The sequence below is a fragment of the Zeus faber genome (genome assembly GCF_960531495.2).
Source record: "Zeus faber genome assembly, chromosome: 11".
Taxonomy (NCBI): Eukaryota; Metazoa; Chordata; class Actinopteri; order Zeiformes; family Zeidae; genus Zeus; species Zeus faber.
Genome location: NC_137205.1, coordinates 20,228,201 through 20,247,469, shown reverse-complemented (window position 1 = coordinate 20,247,469; position 19,269 = coordinate 20,228,201). Strand labels below are relative to the sequence as shown.

The 19,269-nt window shown below is 49.1% G+C and overlaps 1 protein-coding gene across 1 annotated transcript; it reads left to right on the top strand.

Annotated features, from left to right (window-relative positions):
• Nucleotides 1-879: 879 nt before the first annotated feature.
• atp2a1 (ATPase sarcoplasmic/endoplasmic reticulum Ca2+ transporting 1) lies at nt 880-19,189 on the top strand. Its single transcript, XM_080010226.1, has 25 exons — nt 880-1,070; nt 1,190-1,329; nt 2,407-2,424; nt 3,086-3,168; nt 5,317-5,421; nt 7,014-7,152; nt 8,305-8,385; nt 8,464-8,549; nt 8,773-8,928; nt 9,509-9,650; nt 10,160-10,326; nt 10,845-10,933; nt 11,083-11,185; nt 11,841-11,972; nt 12,169-12,294; nt 12,437-12,655; nt 12,833-12,944; nt 13,089-13,312; nt 13,439-13,659; nt 13,773-13,975; nt 14,616-14,701; nt 15,191-15,324; nt 16,346-16,463; nt 18,000-18,117; nt 18,870-19,189. Exons 2-25 carry the CDS (start codon nt 1,212-1,214, stop codon nt 18,878-18,880), a joined length of 2,991 nt encoding a protein of 996 aa, XP_079866352.1. The 5' UTR covers nt 880-1,070; nt 1,190-1,211; the 3' UTR covers nt 18,881-19,189.
• Nucleotides 19,190-19,269: the final 80 nt, after the last annotated feature.

Below are 19,269 nucleotides of genomic sequence, written 5' to 3'. Positions count from 1 at the left end.
GGGAACGATGCACTAAAGCCGTAATAAACACGTCGAAAACACAGTAAATACTCCCTTACGTATCACAGCATCACCATGACAACCAGAGAGGTACACGGGACAAGACACAAGACTCAAGAGTTATCTTGGTACACGCATGGGGAGGAATGTGCGTCGACACACTCAGAGCTTACACAGGCATGCGGTGCAATGTGAGATGAAATGGTATTGTGGATATGTGCGTGTGTGCATGTCCGTTACACCTTTTCTGCGGTAAATATTCACATTCACACGTGCAGAGGCAAGTATTCACAGACTGCCTGTTGTGTGTGTGTCCGCGTGCGTGCATGCGTGTGTGTGTGTGTGTGTGTGCTATCGGGGCTACGAAGGCTCCGCTCAGCCGTCCATCTCTGATCCCTCTTGAAAGAGTAAAAAAAAAAAAAAAAAAAACGCTGGAATGTTTATTTCCCCCGCAGTGCACCTGACAGGCCCGCTACGGTTACTTTCCCTGATCTCTTAACCGTAAAATCATCTGGATGCGCGGCCGCTCGTAACCCATTATCTCTCTCTCTCTCTCTCTCAGACTCTCAGAAACTCTGACGCACACGCGCACGCACGCACACACACGCGCGCGCGCACACACAGTAGCCCCATGTGTCACGCACCCATCAATTCCCCTCCACTTCTCATTCAGAAGGAGTCCCTCTCTCGATGCTCCTCCCATTCTCCCCCAGCCCGGCATGTTTCCCCAAATGCACATCTTATTTTCAGCCCGCCGGACAGTGGACCCCCTCAGCAGTTGTTGCCCAATCCAACTCCCGCCTCACCCCCATCGCCTATTCTTTGCAACGGAGCCACCCCTGCCCCAACCCGCCTCAGCCAATGGGGGGGCTCGGTGCGTGCTGAGCGAGCACCAATGAGGCCACTTTTTCATCTGTATAAAACTTTTCGGGAGACTTTGCCAGGTTGCACTTTCTGTCGGTCCAGGGCCTCGAGAGGAGAGCGATAGCAGAGAGCGGAGGCAGAGAGCTGAGAGAGAACACAGGGGTGGTTGCCAGCGTTTGTCCCAGCCCCGCCACTTCTAGAGCGCGGTGGGTCCTCTGATCTCCGTGGCCCCGAGCCTTGCTATCGCCGCCCGAGGCCGTGAGCTGTGAGTGCTAAGTGTTCTCCCTTTTCTCTCTCTTCCCCTTCCCCCTCTTGTCCCGCGAAGCCTCTCCCAGCGAGCAGCGAGGATGGAGAACGCACACATGAAAGAGTCGCCAGATGTTCTGTCCCACTTTGGCGTCAGCGAGGACAGCGGCCTCTCGCCCGACCAGGTCAAGAAGAGCATCGCAAAGTACGGCTACAACGGTGAGAGAAAAAGATGCATGGGTGGGTGGATGGATGGATGGATGGATGGATGGATGGACGGACGGACGGATGGACCATCAAAAACAATGACATAGAGCGACAGATAGAGACGGAGAGACATTTACAGGTAAAACGACAAGTCCGAGGGGGCCGGGAACGTCGCCGGGGGCCTCTCCGACTCCGCGAGAGCAAGGTCCCACCTTCTGAAGGTCGGGGAAGGGGGGAATGATGCTTCCGAAGCAGGTGCGGGCAAAGATTCGGGGTTGCCGACAATAGATCCTGGTCGCACTGTGTTAAGAACGCCAGTTTGGATTTCAGGTTGTAAAACGTTTTGGGAGCAGGAGTAACGAGAGAGGTGTCCGCAGCCTGGCACACCCCTGGGCACAAAGTGGAAGCCCTGCCAGGGCCACAGACTAATTGCAAACCGTCTCTTGGCCTTGTGCTTCTCGCAGTACCCACCCTGGCGCGTCATATCAATGTGGGAACTGAAAGGAGATAACGTACATTCAATTCCAGGATGCTTTAGGTCATTGCGAAAGGCTGGTAGCCAAAGAAGCTGCGTTGGACAAACCATTGCCAAGTCGACGATAACACGACAAACAGACAAAATGATGGAATCCAACTTTTCTTCTTTTTTTTTTTTCTTTTTTTCTTTGAACTGCATGCTGTTTGGCAGGCCTTCTCTGATTTCGGGCTAATGAGCAGAGCTCTGCGGCACACTAAGAATACCTGCACCGGTTCAACGGATTCCATCGCCGTAAATCGGTTTGAGCGGGTTCTCCGGGAAGTCGAGTCATTCACGCCCGGACGAAAAAGTTGAAAAAGCCCGAGGCCCTCAAGTTCAGCGCGGTTCACGCCGATGGCGTCCGCGGCGACGCTCCAGCCGCGCACACCGCAGATATGTCACGTGAAGCTCTGAGCAAACAGACTGTCGTTGAATTCCCTGGAAATTCACTGGAGATTCGACGAGCACGGGGGAAACTTATTCTGAATTATGCTCGGTGTTTCTTTTCAATTGGTGCGGTGCGGCGCGTAGTGTTGCAAAATTAATCCGATTTATCCCTTCCTCACTCACAGAGCTGCCTGCCGAGGAGGGTAAGTCCACTTTCATGTCGGTCCTAAAACACCTGTCTTTTCTAATTGCATGCCCCGGCAACCACACACACGGTATCCCATATCTCTCTATTTCTGCCAGCGCAAAAACACCTGTCCATTTACCATTGATGATTTCATCACCGGACTCCGGCTTTTTGCCCATATTAGCTGGTCCGCCACCATCTCGCGGACCTGATACGATGAGCCGTGGCGTTTGTCATTGAAAGCACTTGACCTTGAGGAGGCGGAAGGTGGCCGGGGTCATTCACCAAGTACGGTGATGTCTTCACACTGCAAGACGCTCGAGAAGTCAGGCCCTAAAAATACATTCATCTTTACATGTGCCTTAGAGCAATTATCATCATTAGCCAATTGCTGCATTACCATACCACGGGCTACATCTCAAGCTGCGGAGCAGGAATATCGAATTACCACTTACACAAAGTGACTAATATAAAAGATTGATGCATCTTATTCTAAGCAAACACGGCATGGAATTTCGAATCCCATTTCACAGCTGTCACATATGTCCGAGTAATGCTTGAATAACGACCTCACGCTGGCTGTTTTAACATGGGATGTGACATCGCTTCACAAAATGATTCCGCACACTGACGGTGCATTGAATTAAGTGGAAACTTCCAACAAACATTTTCATCAGGCAAGACCATCTGGGAGTTGGTGGTGGAGCAGTTCGAGGACCTCTTGGTCAGAATCCTGCTTCTCGCGGCCTGCATCTCTTTCGTAAGTGACTTGGACACTCTCACACGTGCCTCCGCTATGGTTGTGCGGTGTGTTTCACCGATTGGGTGGTGTGCCGGTGGTGGGCTGGGCAGGGCTCTGTCACTGAAAAACACTCTTGTCCAAACATCTATTTTAATAATACAGATATTAGGCGCATTGGATTATATATAGAAAGGATTTAAAGCTATAGCATCCCCTGGACCCCTTAACCCAGTGACTTTTATTGGCATGGACACACATGCGTGCGCACACACTTGGGCACACGGACACGGACACACACACACACACACACACACACACACGCACACTATGTGGTTACTATGGGTTGCGCTTGTATTCTCGGGGCCCAAAACACAGAGTAAACCCTTGGGTTATTGAGTTACATTTGGACTGAAGTCCTCGCTCCCAGTGAGCCAAGGAATCCCCCTCCCTTCGTCCCTCCTCCCCCTTCTCTGTTGTTCTCTCCTTCTTTGGCACCCCCCCTCTCTCTCTCTCTCTCTTTCTCTCTCCCTTTCTCTCTCCCTCTCTACCCCTCTCTCTCTCTCTCTCTCTCTGCTCTCCCTCTATGTCTCTAAAGCAGTTTTTTGTGGTTCAGGCAGGAACATTGTCTTTAATCCCCAATCTCTGCTCTCTGACCAGCTGTCTGTATGGCCTTAGAAGGCCGGGCGGCTCTTTGTGTGTGCGCGCACGTGTCGACGCAAATGTGCGCGTGTGCCGGTTTGCGTGCACGAGTGTGTGCATGGCTGAGGCTTTATTTTAAGAAAGTCTCAAGCCAGGACGAGAAACTGTATACTTGGACAAAGGTCATGGTTAGAGAGACAACGAGGAACGGCAGAAGAGAGCTAGAGACCGGGGAGTGTGTGTGTGTGTGTGTGTGTGTGTGTGGCCATGTGTGTGGCCGTGTGCAAGTGCCTGCCCGTGCACGTGCACGTGGACATCGGGAATCGGAGATTGGGTTGCACAATGGCATTGTGCGTTGGGATGACAAATGAAGGCATTAGAATCTGAGTTGTATATGGTTTCTAAAAGAGTGGGCACTAAATACTGCAAATACATATTCCCCCTATTCATGTCCACAGGAATGTGGTCGCGTCCCACCGTGGCGTGGTGACAGCAGAGGACTGTCATCTTGGAGATTGATTGTGTCTTTGAAGGGAAGAAGGAGAGGACAGAGGCCGAGTTAGGGTGAACGGACGTCCTATTTCTGGAAAAGAATCTTCAGGTGGAAGAGATAGATGTAGATATATATAGATAGAATAGATAGATAGATAGATAGATAGATAGATAGATAGATAGATAGATGGACTCTTTCCTTCTCTCTCTTTGCTCCAGCAGCCTGAAGCTAATCTGTTTCCATGATAACACGAAGCCTTTCCGAAATAGTTTGTTGTCGGTAACCCGGGACTCCCACACACTGACACACACACACACACACGTGCCTACACACACGTGCCTCCAGCGCGCGCGCACATGCACACACACACACACACACACACACACACACACACACACTCACACACACGTGCACATACGTGCACACAGACTTCCCTCGGTCCTTAGGTCGGGTTGTTTTTTCACCCGTAAGCTGCCAAACCGCCAGACATTGAGATACACTCTGGAGTTTAGTGCCTTGTTGACAGATTCATCGAGGACTTTACAGCCTTCTTCAGAAGACGCCATTGGTGTCGGATGTGACCCTAAAAGCTGCCGGGTCACACAACCTCGATGTGTGTGGCATGGGAGGGTTTTTGTGCCCAGCATCCTAGTACAGCGGTTGTTCAGGAACCAGGGAAGAAATGCGGGACAAGGAGATCAATTGAAAGTAGGTTTATCACCACGTTGTTCCCTTCAAATTCCCTTGAACCTGAAAACAGAGACAGCGTTAAACATGTAAAAAACGTAAGGAAAATGGTCGGGGGTGGGAAAACTCAATGTGACTCCGGTAAGGTCCTTTCAGTTGACTGGAGACAACAGAGGTGTAAAGATCATCGATCAGAAAGACTCTTTGGCACTTTAATCTTCTTTATTTCACAGCAAAACATCATCAATCATGAACTTCATTCTAAGCTTGACTCTCATGCCCTCTCTCTCTCTCTCTCTCTCTCTCTCTCTCTCTCTCTCTCTCTCTCTCTCTCTCTCCTCACACAGGTGCTGGCCTGGTTTGAGGAAGGTGAGGAGTCCGTCACTGCCTTTGTGGAGCCCTTCGTCATTCTCCTCATCCTCATCGCCAACGCTGTGGTTGGTGTGTGGCAGGTCAGTTAGTAGCTAATCCCGCACAGGTACGCACACATGCACACATAGACACACACACACACACACCCACACACACACACACACACACACACACACAATTTTACAAGGACATGTTTGCATGCCAGCCCGTAAATGCTGCCTTTTAGGCACACCTAAATAGATACTCGTTCTCAGTACCAGTTACACGAGTGCACACCAGCACATCAATACACACACGCACGCACGCACACACAAACACACACACACACACACACACACACACACACACACACACACACACACACACACACACACACACACACACACACACACACACACACACACACACACACACAATAAATCAAAACAATGGCGGCTGGCTCACAAACACAATCCGTATCCTGCACAGTGGGACATGACTCCTGGAGCGGCAGCCAGTGGCTCAGAATTCAAGGAAAGCCATAAAGAGTGGCATGACGTCAACAAAAGGGTGAAGGGGTGAGAGGTTAAGCTGTTAGGGTAGGGGTAAACTGTGTGTGTGTGTGTGTGTGTGTGTGTGTGTGTGTGTGTGCGCGCGCGAGCGCTTGTGCGTGTGCGGTGTTCTGGGAGGGAAGGAGATTGTAGCTGGATCCAGCGCGGCAATGAAGGCCGTTTGGCAGGCCCAAAATGCAGACCCCTTCAATACAATCCACACCATGCAATCCACAGTAAAAATACAGTGGGATGATCGGGTTACCGCAGGCCTCAGCTGTGTGTGTGTGTGTGTGTGTGTGTGTGTGTGTGTGTGTGTGTGTGTGTGTGTGTGTGTGTGTGTGTGTGTGTGTGTGTGTGTGTGTGTGTGAGTGCGAATGTGTGTGTCTTTTTGTGTTGGGGTGGGGGGGGGGGGGGGGTGGTCCCATATCAGCTCTCTCTGTCATGGTCATTTGGAAACTATGCACAAGGATTCACACATGGAGGGCCAAGGGGGAGAATGAGGAGGCAGGGAGGGCCGAAATAAGTCGGGCTTTACACTTTGAGGCGGTGGGAGACAGCCTTGGAAGAGGCCGTAAAGCGTACGAATAGTTTGAGTTGGGTTTCACCTCCTCAAACAGCCTGTTGTTCGGCTTTGCGAGGGACACACCTGCCCCAGCCCCTGTCAACGGTATCGATTCATGAATTGGTTCCGTGGTAGAGTTAAATGACAAATGAATGACAAATTTTGATTGGCACTTAAGTAGAATAAAGCGGCCGTTGCAGTTGATAATAGCACAATTATAGTATTCCAATTATAGTATTATTGTTTGAGGGATCGATTATATCGTCATTTTTAAAAATGCTCGGTCAAATAAAGGGAAATGTCTTGAAAAAGAAAGTATGAGAGAATGAGCCCGTACATAATTTATATGGGTCAGAACCAGATGCGGGCAAAGCCATTTGCCAGAGCTCGCCTTTGGGAATGACTGCAAGGTCCGCGGGCCATCGACGCTGGCACAAGGAGAGGTTGCCTACTCAGGATCACCGAGCTGAAGTTGGCACCGGGACGCAATCCCCAAATAGTTGTGATGATTCAGGCCAGGTGACGGCACCGATGCGATCACCGGGTCATTGTTGTTGTTGTTGTTCTGTCGCAACAGGAGCGCAATGCGGAGAGCGCCATCGAGGCCTTGAAGGAGTATGAGCCCGAGATGGGGAAGGTTTATCGCTCGGACAGGAAGAGCGTGCAGAGGATCAAGGCCCGGGAGATCGTGCCTGGAGACGTGGTGGAAATCTCCGGTATGAGCCTTGGCATGTGGCTAGTCTACCATACTGTCACTTCAAGACTCGTAATTATAATTGTTTCACATTGAGGGCATTGCATGACGTCAGATTTGTGGAATACCTCCTGGGATAGGTCAGTGGTTCTCAACCTTGTTATCATCATGGATCCTCAATTCGACAGGCATAAGGCCACGAACCCCATTTGACAAGATTAAGTCTCCGGGACCCCGATCTGAGGATATTTTTTATCGATTCGGTCCAAACCACCTCCGTCTATGATCCGCTCAAAGAGGTACCAAAACTATGATCATAACAGTCATTGTTGTACGCTGTGATCCGCGCTGAATTCAATCTGGCTTGTGTCGCAGTGCTGACTCCCACTGCAATCTTCACAGTTTGGACCCGTCGGTTGGAGAAGGCTTTTGGGCTTAAAGCTGTCGCCACAATGGTGGCCAGTGAAGACTTTTAATGTTTATTGTGCCGCTACTTCTCTCTCTCTCTCTCTGTCTAGGAACCCATAGGTTTGACATAAAAGAGAGAAATAGCACCTTGCGGAGCCTTATGACGACATCCAGTCTAGATTAGTGTCTCCTCACGGGGTTCACGGATGCACGACGAGGAACACCGGTCCTTTTAAGGAAGACAGAGAAAACAGGGGCTGGTTGGGTTTCTCACTGTAGGAGGAGAAATATACGGTTGGGTATAAATACACTTAACATCTACCAGTGTCCCCCCCTCCCCTTTCTCTCTCTCTCTCTCTCTCTCTCTCTCTCTGTCTCAATTTCTCTCTCTCTTTGCTGTACAGCTGTTCTTTTGGTTTTGTAATCTCCCCAAGGTCTCCATCTCCCTCTCCCCACCGCTGTGGTGTCAGATGGCAGCAATACAATCCGTCCAACGCCCATCACACACACACACACACACACACACACACACACACACACACACACACACACACACACACACACACACACACACACACACATTTGTCAGTGTTGGTTTTGCTCATTCAAGAGTGATTTTGGTATGTCAATAAGCCTATAGTTTGTTTATTTGTTTGTGTGTGTGTGTGTGTCTGTGTGTGTGTGTGTGTGTGTGTGTGTGTGTGTGTGTGTGTGTGTGTGCGTGCGTGCGTGCGTGCGTGCGTGCGTGCGTGCGTGCGTATCCTAGTTGGCGACAAAGTGCCAGCTGACATCAGAATCATCTCGATCAAGTCCACAACCCTGCGTGTCGACCAGTCCATCCTCACCGGTGGGTGTATGATTGATCCATTGATCCATTCACGCATTGATACGATGATGGATTACCAATGATTATCTGTATCATCAGGCGAGTCTGTCAGCGTGATTAAACACACCGATGCCGTCCCGGACCCCCGAGCCGTCAACCAGGACAAAAAGAACATGCTCTTCTCCGTAAGTTTCTCTCCGGGCCTTTATCCCCTGAACCTCTCCGCTTGAATCTCAACCTGACGTCAAGCTGCTTTGTTCCAAAAGTCAAGTCCAATTCATCCGTGTCGTCCTGCCTCATAGATACCTTCTCTAAATCCTTGATGAGGTGGTTAAAACGGTGTTTCCAAAGTGCTTTCCCATTTCGGAAACCATAAAAATTTTCCTCCCTGCCTGTAACTGTCCCCAGGGCACCAACATCGCCGCCGGCAAGGCCACCGGCATCGCTGTCGCCACCGGCGTCTCCACTGAGATCGGTAAGATCCGTGACCAGATGGCCGCCACCGAGCAGGAGAAGACCCCCCTGCAGCAGAAACTGGACGAGTTCGGAGAGCAGCTGTCCAAGGTGGGTGACAGGGAAGGAGGAGACGCCATTTTTTGGGTCAAGGAGGCGGAAATTACAAAGGCAACATATGGAAGCAGCGGCTCCACAGATAGATTGCTTGTTTGATTCTCAAGCACCTCCTGATGTACCCTTGAGCGAGCTGATTGACCTGTAACTGCTAGCGATGAGCAGGATGGCCCCTTTCTTTGGTTGTCATTGAATAAGTGTGTCTGGATAAGTGAATTGGAGCGTTAATTGAAAAGATATTTGACGGGTCATTATGGTGCAGAGTGGTGCAATATAACAATCTTGGGTATTATCCATTGAAATCAACCAGTGAACAACACCAGTGTCTCCCCATCACAAACCAAAGCACTTTTATCCTAAATTTTTAAGGTCGTTGAATTTAGTCCCAGACAAGCTCACTGCTGCATTTAAACCTCAGCTGGATACTAATCTCCTGTGAACCCCTCTGTCCCCCTGACTCCTTGTCCTCTGTCTCCCTTACCCCTCTGCTTTTTGTCCTCCATGTCCCCTTTTCCGCCCTCTTACCTCCGTCTTCCCTCCGTCTCCTTGCGCCATCTGTCTCCCCGTCCTCCAGGTCATCTCCCTCATCTGCGTCGCCGTGTGGATGATCAACATCGGCCACTTCAACGACCCCGTACACGGAGGCTCCTGGATCCGCGGCGCCGTCTACTACTTCAAGATTGCCGTGGCGCTCGCTGTGGCCGCCATCCCTGAAGGTAAGCTCGGCATGCCGCACCCGCCCGGCGACCTGCCGTGGGATTTGTGTCAGAGAACCTTGTCTTAATCGATCTATTCTCTTAGAGACCACGTCCACCAGACTATTAAAGGGATCTCCCACCGTTGGTTTCTGTTTTAGCGGAAAATGTTTCTGTCCCACAAATTAAAATGAGCCTCCAACCAGCGCCCTACATGAGTTCAGACGTTTATCCAGCCTTTTCGAAAGAGATCGAAACGGCCAGCCAAAAAGAAGGGGACTTAATCCGTTATCCTTGAAGCTTTTAAAAGAGTTAAAAGGTTCTGTGCAGTGCAACGTCCCTTCGAACAAGTTTTAAGCTTTACGTATAGCGTGGGCTGTACAGCCCAAAATGTGATTTCTGGATGAGAGATATCTGGCTGTCTGTATTCCAAGTGCAAAATGAATAGGAAATACATTGAAAATAAATAAAACATAATAAGCACAAATGACCAAATAATGATTTGAAGTATTTACGGAATATTCCCTCAGGTCTACCCGCCGTCATCACTACCTGCCTGGCTCTGGGAACCCGCCGCATGGCCAAAAAGAATGCCATCGTCAGGTCCTTGCCGTCTGTGGAGACCCTGGGCTGCACCTCCGTCATCTGCTCCGACAAGACTGGCACCCTCACCACCAACCAGATGTCTGTCACTAAGGTACTGTAGATGCACACGCATTAAAGGAGAAGGACATGAGGCCACTGAGGACTGTGGCGTTAGAGTAGGACCCATAAGATGCATCCTAGTGGAGGGTTCCTAAGACGCATTAGGTTGCTCCTAAGCCACTGTGGTGATTTCCCCTCAGATGGTATGAAGGACAAGACGACAAAGCGACCATCATATCCAGTTGTTTTAATAGCAGATATAGGCTTTTGTTGTGATATCAAATTTTTAATGCAAGCAAAAGATCCATACGGTCGCACACGGCTAAATTTGTCCGTAGCACTGACAGTGTATTGAGAAGAACTTTCTGTGTAGTCGTCAATTCGGCCTGTTGCACAAAGCTACTAGGCTTGGTTACCACGGCAACTGGTCGCTGCACTGCCACAAATGTTTTGGAAGAGTCACATGTTCCTCCGAAACCGCAGCCAGATGGAGGTAGAACAGGCCTGTTGCGAGCTGAGAATGAGTGGGAGCAGCCTGGTCACCGTGTCCTGTGCCCTTTTCTGACGTAGATGTTCATCATCGAAAAAGTGGACGGCGACAGCGTGTCACTCGGACAGTTTGACATCTCCGGCTCCAAATACACCCCCGAGGGAGAAGTGTGAGTGTTCACTGTTGGAAGGCCACACACACACACACACACACACACACACACACACACACACATACTGTACACATACACACGTGCTCCAGCAAATATTGTATATTGCCTATGACACGAGATTGACGTGGACGATCCTGTTCTCTCAGCACCAGGAACGGCGGCTCGGTGAAGTGCGGCCAGTACGACGGGCTGGTGGAGCTGGCCACCATCTGCGCTCTGTGCAACGACTCCTCGCTGGACTACAACGAGGTCTGGAGACCACTCAACGTCTTTTACGTTCACATTTCACGCTCAGCGCGCACGACAATTGGCGGCAATTGACGTCAGCAGTATCACAGTCGGATACGTTTTATTTACGGCACAAACAGACATGATGATGGATTCCTGTGCCAGGATAAACAACCATGCCTACTCGCCCTGTAATCCGATGTAAAGATGAACGATGACAAGCAAAAGAGATAAATACTAGGGCGGAAGTGGAAAAAAAGAGGCCACGGAAACCTAGAAAAAATAGCTGTGGGGAGCTCCAGTCCGGCTTTCAATCGATGGACTCCGGCTTGTCTTTATACGACTGGAGTCTCTTTATTACCGTTTATTTCTGCATGTCAACAGGTCTAATATCAAGTTCAAGTTCAAGTTCAAGTTCAAGTTCAAGTTCAAGAGATTATTGGTCACATACATATACATACAGTCATACAGATATGCAGTGTTCATCAAAGTTTAGGAATATTTTGAACTTAAAATTCCTTCCATTCTTGCCCCAGGACATTTTTTTCCCCTTAATGGTAACAAGATACAGAGTCTAATTCGTACAAAAGGGAAAATATACTTGATAGTCAACGCTGACTCAGGTTCCGATCGAATGCAGAACATTGAATGATTTCTCTCTCTGTGTCTGCTGCAGTCCAAGGGTATTTATGAGAAGGTGGGAGAGGCCACTGAGACGGCTCTGAGCTGCCTGGTGGAGAAGATGAACGTGTTCAACAGCGAAGTGCGCGGCCTGTCCAAGGTGGATCGGGCCAACGCCTGCTGCGTCGTAAGTCCACCAGGAATTGATTTATTTTTCAGAAGTCCAATTTGGAAATGCCTTCACTGAGTTACCGGGAGGTTAGACGGGCTGCTGGTACTCTTTGCTTTGATCACCAATGCAATGCAGTCATTCTATAGCATACTGTCTTTAATATACAATAATGCAATATCACTGTAAAGGAACCGTTGTTCCTCCCCTCCAGGTGATCAAGCAGCTGATGAAGAAGGACTTCACCCTGGAGTTCTCCAGAGACAGGAAGTCCATGTCAGTCTACTGCTCCCCTGCCAAGTCCTCCAAAGCCCCCGTCGGAAACAAGATGTTTGTCAAAGTGAGCCCAGTGCACCCAGACACGCAGGCTTACTGAAATAAGTTCTCCAGGAGTCTTGATTACCGTAGGACTCCAATTCATTCTTCAGAAGTCACCGCCGCGTAACCTCTCACCAAAACAACCAAACCGATTCCTTTTCCAGGGCGCTCCCGAGGGCGTCATCGAACGTTGCGCCTACGTACGCGTGGGAACCACCCGCGTGCCCCTGACCGGCCCCGTTAAGGACCGCATCCTGGCGGTGATCAAGGAGTGGGGAACAGGACGCGACACCCTCCGCTGCCTGGCACTGGCCACCCGGGATTCGCCTCTGAGGAAGGAGGAGATGAACCTGGAGGACGCCACCAAGTTTGTTGACTATGAGGTGAGTTTGACTGAGCAGGCGGCGTAGGTAAACCACGTTGACCGTAGACGGAGCATATCTTGGCTTAGCCCCCCAAGATTCTGGAGAAGAGTTAGGCGGCACCGCGAACAAAGAAACAAGAGGAATCTGGAGAATAACAGTCTGGCGTTTGATAATGATCCAGCGCTTTCTCGCCAGACTGACCTGACCTTCGTGGGCTGCGTGGGAATGCTGGACCCCCCTCGTAAGGAGGTGATGAGCTCCATCGAGTTGTGCCGGGCCGCTGGCATCCGTGTCATCATGATCACTGGTCAGTACAAGCTTGTGGGCATTTTCCTGATCATTCCTTTGCTGTAGTTGTGAGGTTTGAGATCTTGGCGTGTTTGAGCACTTGGGATCGTGGACATTTATGATTTGTAACCCTGCCCCCCCTCTGCCTCCGCCCTCCCATCAGGTGACAATAAGGGCACAGCGGTGGCTATCTGCCGTCGTATCGGCATCTTCTCCGAAGATGAGGACGTCACCGACAGAGCCTACACCGGCCGCGAGTTTGACGACCTCGCACCTTACGACCAGAAGATCGCCGTCCGCAAGGCTTGCTGCTTCGCCCGGGTGGAGCCATCCCACAAGTCCAAGATTGTTGAGTTCCTCCAAGGCTTCGATGAGATTACTGCCATGGTGAGAAGTTAAAAAGACCTTTTGACCATTGTTGCATTGTGTGTTTGCAAACACCATTGCGTAAATGGGATTTCCTTTCGTTCTCTTGCGACTAATTTCTTTCTTTCCCCCCGACTTTTCGCCTAGACCGGTGATGGAGTGAACGATGCGCCCGCCTTGAAGAAGGCCGAGATCGGCATCGCCATGGGCTCTGGCACCGCCGTTGCCAAGTCTGCCTCTGAGATGGTCCTGGCTGACGACAACTTCTCCTCCATCGTGTCCGCTGTTGAGGAGGGCAGAGCGATCTACAACAACATGAAGCAGTTCATCCGCTACCTCATCTCCTCCAACGTGGGGGAGGTCGTCTGGTGAGCCAGTACACCCCATGATGTGTGAACTATGGGGATGCCTCTCCATAAACATCAAGAAACGTGTCGGAGGTCTTGACCCCACACTGACTGAACCCCTTTCTATCTCCCAGCATCTTCTTGACCGCCGCCCTCGGCCTGCCTGAAGCTCTGATCCCCGTTCAGCTGCTGTGGGTCAACCTGGTGACGGACGGTCTGCCCGCCACCGCCCTGGGCTTCAACCCCCCAGACCTGGACATCATGGGCAAGGCCCCCCGCTCTCCCAAGGAGCCCCTCATCTCCGGCTGGCTCTTCTTCAGATACATGGCTATTGGAGGTATTGGCTTTTACCCCGACTTTCATTGATAAAAGAGAAGTGAATATGGGGGGTTAGGGTTAGACCTCAACAGTTTGAGACGTGACATGGCCAAAAGCGGGAGAAGTGGATGTCTTTTTTTATCTGTTTATTTTTTACAGTAGACTAGCTCAGAAGATTAGGGATATATTTCTTAATTTCACAACAATTGGAGAGACATCCTGTAGATGAGATACCTTTCCATAGAGGGTGGAATTCTCCCATTATAATCGCGGAGCTGACGATTAGTGCGGCCCTATTAGTACCGAGGAATTTTCTTAATTCTATTTAGCCTGACCCTTTTGGCATGATAATTAGCATTAAGAGCTCTCCGTCACCTATTGTTTCATGTTACTAATAGCCAGATGACTCATGCTCGATAAGCAAGGCCACAGGGCTGTGCAGATCAGCTGCTTGAGCATACTGGACAGCGCAAGAACACGCCGTGCTCAGATGCACCGATGAGGTGGTTTGGATGGATAGATAGATAGATAGATAGATAGATAGATAGATAGATAGATAGATAGATAGATAGATAGATAGATAGATAGATAGATCGATAGATCGATAGATCTACAATATCCGCAACCACGGCTTTAAACTTTAAACGTCTTGCTTTCAGGTTATGTCGGCGCCGCAACTGTGGCTGCCGCCGCCTGGTGGTTCCTGTACTGCGACGAAGGTCCTATGATCACTTTCTACCAGCTGGTCAGTGGCTCTTACTCCACCGTCCCCTTTCTGCACCTTGGTTTGGAAACTCGAAAACTGATTCGCCGCGGTGTCACTTTACTCAGCGAGGACTCTTCCGCAGTAGATTAGGAGTTCTGAAAGAAAATCGTTTTTATATAATAACCCTCCCAAGTATTCAAGACCTCATACGTTGAGCCATTTTATGCAATATCTCTGTGGCACACCCTCATTGTGTCAGAGTAAAACAACATCTTAGTTTTCAGGATCATGCGATACCACTGACGGAGGATAAAGGGCTTTAATCAAGCCTGGTCAACCTTGGGCCGGCGGCCCCACGCGGGGTCTCCATATATATGCACAGGGTCGCCACCCCCATTCTGACCAGTATGAAAGGATAACATTTGCAGTGCTGGATTCAAAATGATAATAACATTTTCAAAAAGGGAGAAAATCTGTCACCCTCCCTGGCCCTGACTTATATCAAATTCTCCTCCTAACCCCCTCCAGTCCCACTTCATGCAGTGCAGCGACGACAACGAGGACTTTGCAGGCGTGCACTGCGAGGTGTTCGAGGCGGCTCCCCCCATGACAATGGCTCTGTCCGTGCTGGTCACCATCGAGATGTGCAACGCCCTCAACAGGTGCCCGGCTCCCTGCAAATCCTCCGCGGCGCCACGCGGAACTCCCAACGGCACGTTAGAACCGCGCCCTCGGCTCGGAGGATCCCGTCTCTCCGTCGAGGACGGAGGGCGGGGATTTGAGTCGCGAACGGCTGAATTCCCCCAACTGTGGAATACAATTTAATGACGGTCTCCGTGTTTGCATTTCAACGACTTTACAAACGACATAGTGTTAGAATCTGAATCTGAATCCAAAATCAGTTTTTTTCCGCAGAGTACATCTTCATATACAAGGAATTCGTCGTGGAGAGGTTTGCTGCGGAGAATAAGCATTAAAAAGGCTTGTATTTGTGGCTTCAGGAAAAAGCCAAAAATACACAACAGAAATAGCCAAAAATCTAAAAATATAGATAATATAAATAAGCGCACAATGCACAAAATAAATGTTATATACAAAGTGCGATTCTAGATGATTACTATGTACTAACTCAATTATTACCTAATTATCTACAGGTTCAAGTACAATAATTACCATAGTGATTTTATGAAATCATTAATTTATTTTTAGTTATTAAACAATGTTGATACTTCATTTAAAAATTGAATATCAGAGTGTTTGCGGACTCATCTGCAGATCGTGAGGGATAATGAACTATCAAGAGCCGAGATGTTTCTTTTGAGTGAAACTTTCAAACTTTTTAGTGATTCCCTGCAGCACTTTCACCGTGAGCGCTCGTCCTTGTCATTTTTTTTAAGTCATCACACGGTTGTATTCGAACCAACGCACACCGACACACACGTAGACAAACACGCCTGTGACTCACTCACACTCACACACACACACACACACACACACACACACACACACACACACACACACACACACACACACACACAGACAGGTACTTGCAGGCACTCTCACATGCATTCCCGCACACACATACATATCCTTACGTATCACTCCCAATTAAACGTGAGATTAAACCCCCCACTCCCCTCCCCTACCCTCCACCCCTCCCCTCCCCTACCCTCCCCCCTCCAGCTTGTCTGAGAACCAGTCCCTGCTGCGTATGCCTCCCTGGAGTAACGGCTGGCTGGTGGGAGCCATGACCCTCTCCATGTCCCTCCACTTCATGATCATCTACGTCGACCCCCTGCCCGTGAGTCCCACACCCATTAATCCATCTGTCACCTCACTCACTCACTCACCCGCTCACTCACTCACCCGCTCACTCACTCCTCAACCAATCAACCAATCTTATCCCGAGTCTGATCCCCATTTAGGAGCTGTAACAAAACGTTCACACGCTCGTCGCCGTTCTGGGTTCTACCAACACCGCAAGGATCCCTTAAACGAACAAAGTATCGACACCCAAAGTGAGATTTCTCGACGGCGAGCGCCGTGCCCGTTCAGAAGGCGCCTGCTGGAAACGGGCCGCGTTGTAGGGGCGGGCGCATCGGTACCCCCCCATACCACGCCTCGTTTTGAAGATCGGTTCTGGCGTCAACAGGATCGATACCCGAAAAAGGGATCCGTTTCCCTCGACATAGTGTCCTCACTTGCGCTGGCTTGGCGCTCGTCACTGTGCGGTGAACGGGAGAGATCCTTCCAGCGCTCACGTCGCGCGAACGCCCACGCGCAACACAAAGATTATAATAATAACGATCGGTGAAAAAGATCCGCTGTGCGTCCCCTTTTACCATTTCTCCAAGCAAGCCCAATAATGACAGTTTGTTTTGAGTGACTCCGGCCATGTCATTGCTTGGTGTCGGCTCGAAAACAAACTTTGCGGCGTGGCCCCACCCCCACCGCACTGTTCGGAACGGGCCGCACTGCGGACGCAAGCGACTCGGTCGCAGAGCCCTGAAGCCCCGCCCCGGCTGAGCGCCTCGCTGTTCGCTCGTTTATTCAAAGTTTATTAATATTAACACGTGTCGCGTGTTCAAATTGCGCTAAATTTGACACTGCACGTCCTGGGGTCCCCGGTGATACAGCCGCCAAGTGTGAAGTAGATTGGATGAACGGTTGTCGAAGATAATCGAAGGACATACAGATTCCTTCCTTTATAGTTAAATGGATGCAGTTAGGACATTTTGTGGTATTGTGATGCAGTTTTGGGTAGTTTTTTTTTTTCCAGTACTGTATCTCGGGTGTACAATGATCGCTTTTGAAGAGGTGCAAATTATTGTATATGTTGCCAATTCACTGGCCTACTATTTAATTGGAACTTTTAATAATCCCTTTATGGATACATTTCTCTCTATAAGCGATGTGAGAGAAACAAAATGTTCTCTCCCAAGAAAGCCAGCAGCAGCCGGGACGAGGTCGGCCTCGCAGCTTTAACTCCAGCTTCCCAGACGTCATAATTGGGTTTCTCATGAGAGGCATTTCGGCTGATCCTGGTTGTTCTGGTCTCCGGATGTGGCGTTTACATGCGGAAATTCATAGGACATGATTGTGCCTTACAACCATGGGTTTACCATAATTGTGTTCATTAAATGCCAAATTTCAAATTATTTTTCTTTTCTAACATCTAACTATCAGAGTAATGGGCCGCAGCCCCGCTTACACACCACTAAACCTCGACCTCATTCCCGTCTCCCCCCGCGACTGAAAGCCTTTTAAACGAGCAAAGGCGACATGACGGATCCACGTTGTCTGAGCAGCTCGGGCGTGTCACTGCTCTCCTCCGCAGATGATCTTCAAGCTCACCCATCTGAACGTGGAACAGTGGCTGATGGTGCTCAAGCTCTCCTTCCCCGTCATCCTCATCGACGAGCTGCTCAAGTTTGTGGCCCGCACATACCTAGAGGGTGAGCGCACGCACGCAGCCACGCCGCTTGTGCTTTTAAAAATGATGCCCTTAAATACTGTTGCCATTGAATGATCGGATCTTTAATAACCCCCCCCCCCCATTAGTCAAATATGAATTATTTATCCACTTATACCTACAGTATATAGTATCTTATCTTTAACAGTTTTACTATGTTTACTACCTCTTTTATTTTTGCATTCATTCCATTTGTGCAATGTGAGCAGGTCGTTTCAAGACATTTTATTCGATTTATAATGAATTACTTTTGTAAGGTGTTGAATGTCCTCTTTTCAAAATATACAGTATTGTTTTTGAATTAATTATTATATGACTTTTTTTAGAGAGTAATAATTCATTAATGGAATGATTTTTTTTCTTTTTTTTTTTTTTGAAAGAAAAAAGTTTTCTTTCCTATTAAATTTCTTTAAATGTAAAACTTTAAGCTCTCTCTACGCCGCCACCTCCCCATCCCACTATTGTACCCTTTCTTTTCCTCGCCACCTCTCCATCCTCACTTCGTTTAGTCTGATGCCCCTGAACCCACTTATCTCCTGTTTGCACCAGTGTCAGCAATTCCTAGTTTCAGACTATTACTATTACTACTACTACTACATTTTTCACCAAATGGGAAACAAAAATTATAGTAGGTATAATAGTTCCTTTGTATTGCCCATTCGAGCGGTTAACCATCATTGAACTTCCATTTCAATGAAACTGTATATAAAAAAAAATGTTCTCTCGCTCACACAGGGAAAGTCTGAAGGCCGACTACAAGCGAGCGAGAGTGGACGAGCCCAGCGGCCTTACGGAGAGGAGACGGCGGAGCGTGCCATCGGTCACGTGAGGGCATCGCAAAAAGAAAATAAAGATTCAAGTGACGTGTGCACGAAGACGTCAGCCATCAGGAAAAAAAGAAAAAAAAGAAACACCAAAAAAAAAAAAGCTGCAAAGAATTTTTTTTCTTTCTGTGTATGTATTGAAATTCATATATAGATGAGAGTTTAACTATTCTGTGATTATTCTATTCTTAAAGAATAAAGATATATATATTAAAGAGGAAATGAATGTCAGGCTTGGAGGTGGTTTTGGTTTCTTTTTGCAACCATGTTGTGCAACCCTATCAATTGCACAGAGCGGGCTACCTGTTCTT

Coding starts and splice junctions, on each gene's coding strand:
- atp2a1 (XM_080010226.1), top strand. CDS start 1,212: ATGGAGAACGCACACATGAAAGAGTCGCCAGATGTTCTGTCCCACTTT. Junction 11,973..12,168: donor GGGCCAACGCCTGCTGCGTC/GTAAGTCCACCA, acceptor CCTCCCCTCCAG/GTGATCAAGCAGCTGATGAA. Junction 13,976..14,615: donor CAGATACATGGCTATTGGAG/GTATTGGCTTTT, acceptor TCTTGCTTTCAG/GTTATGTCGGCGCCGCAACT.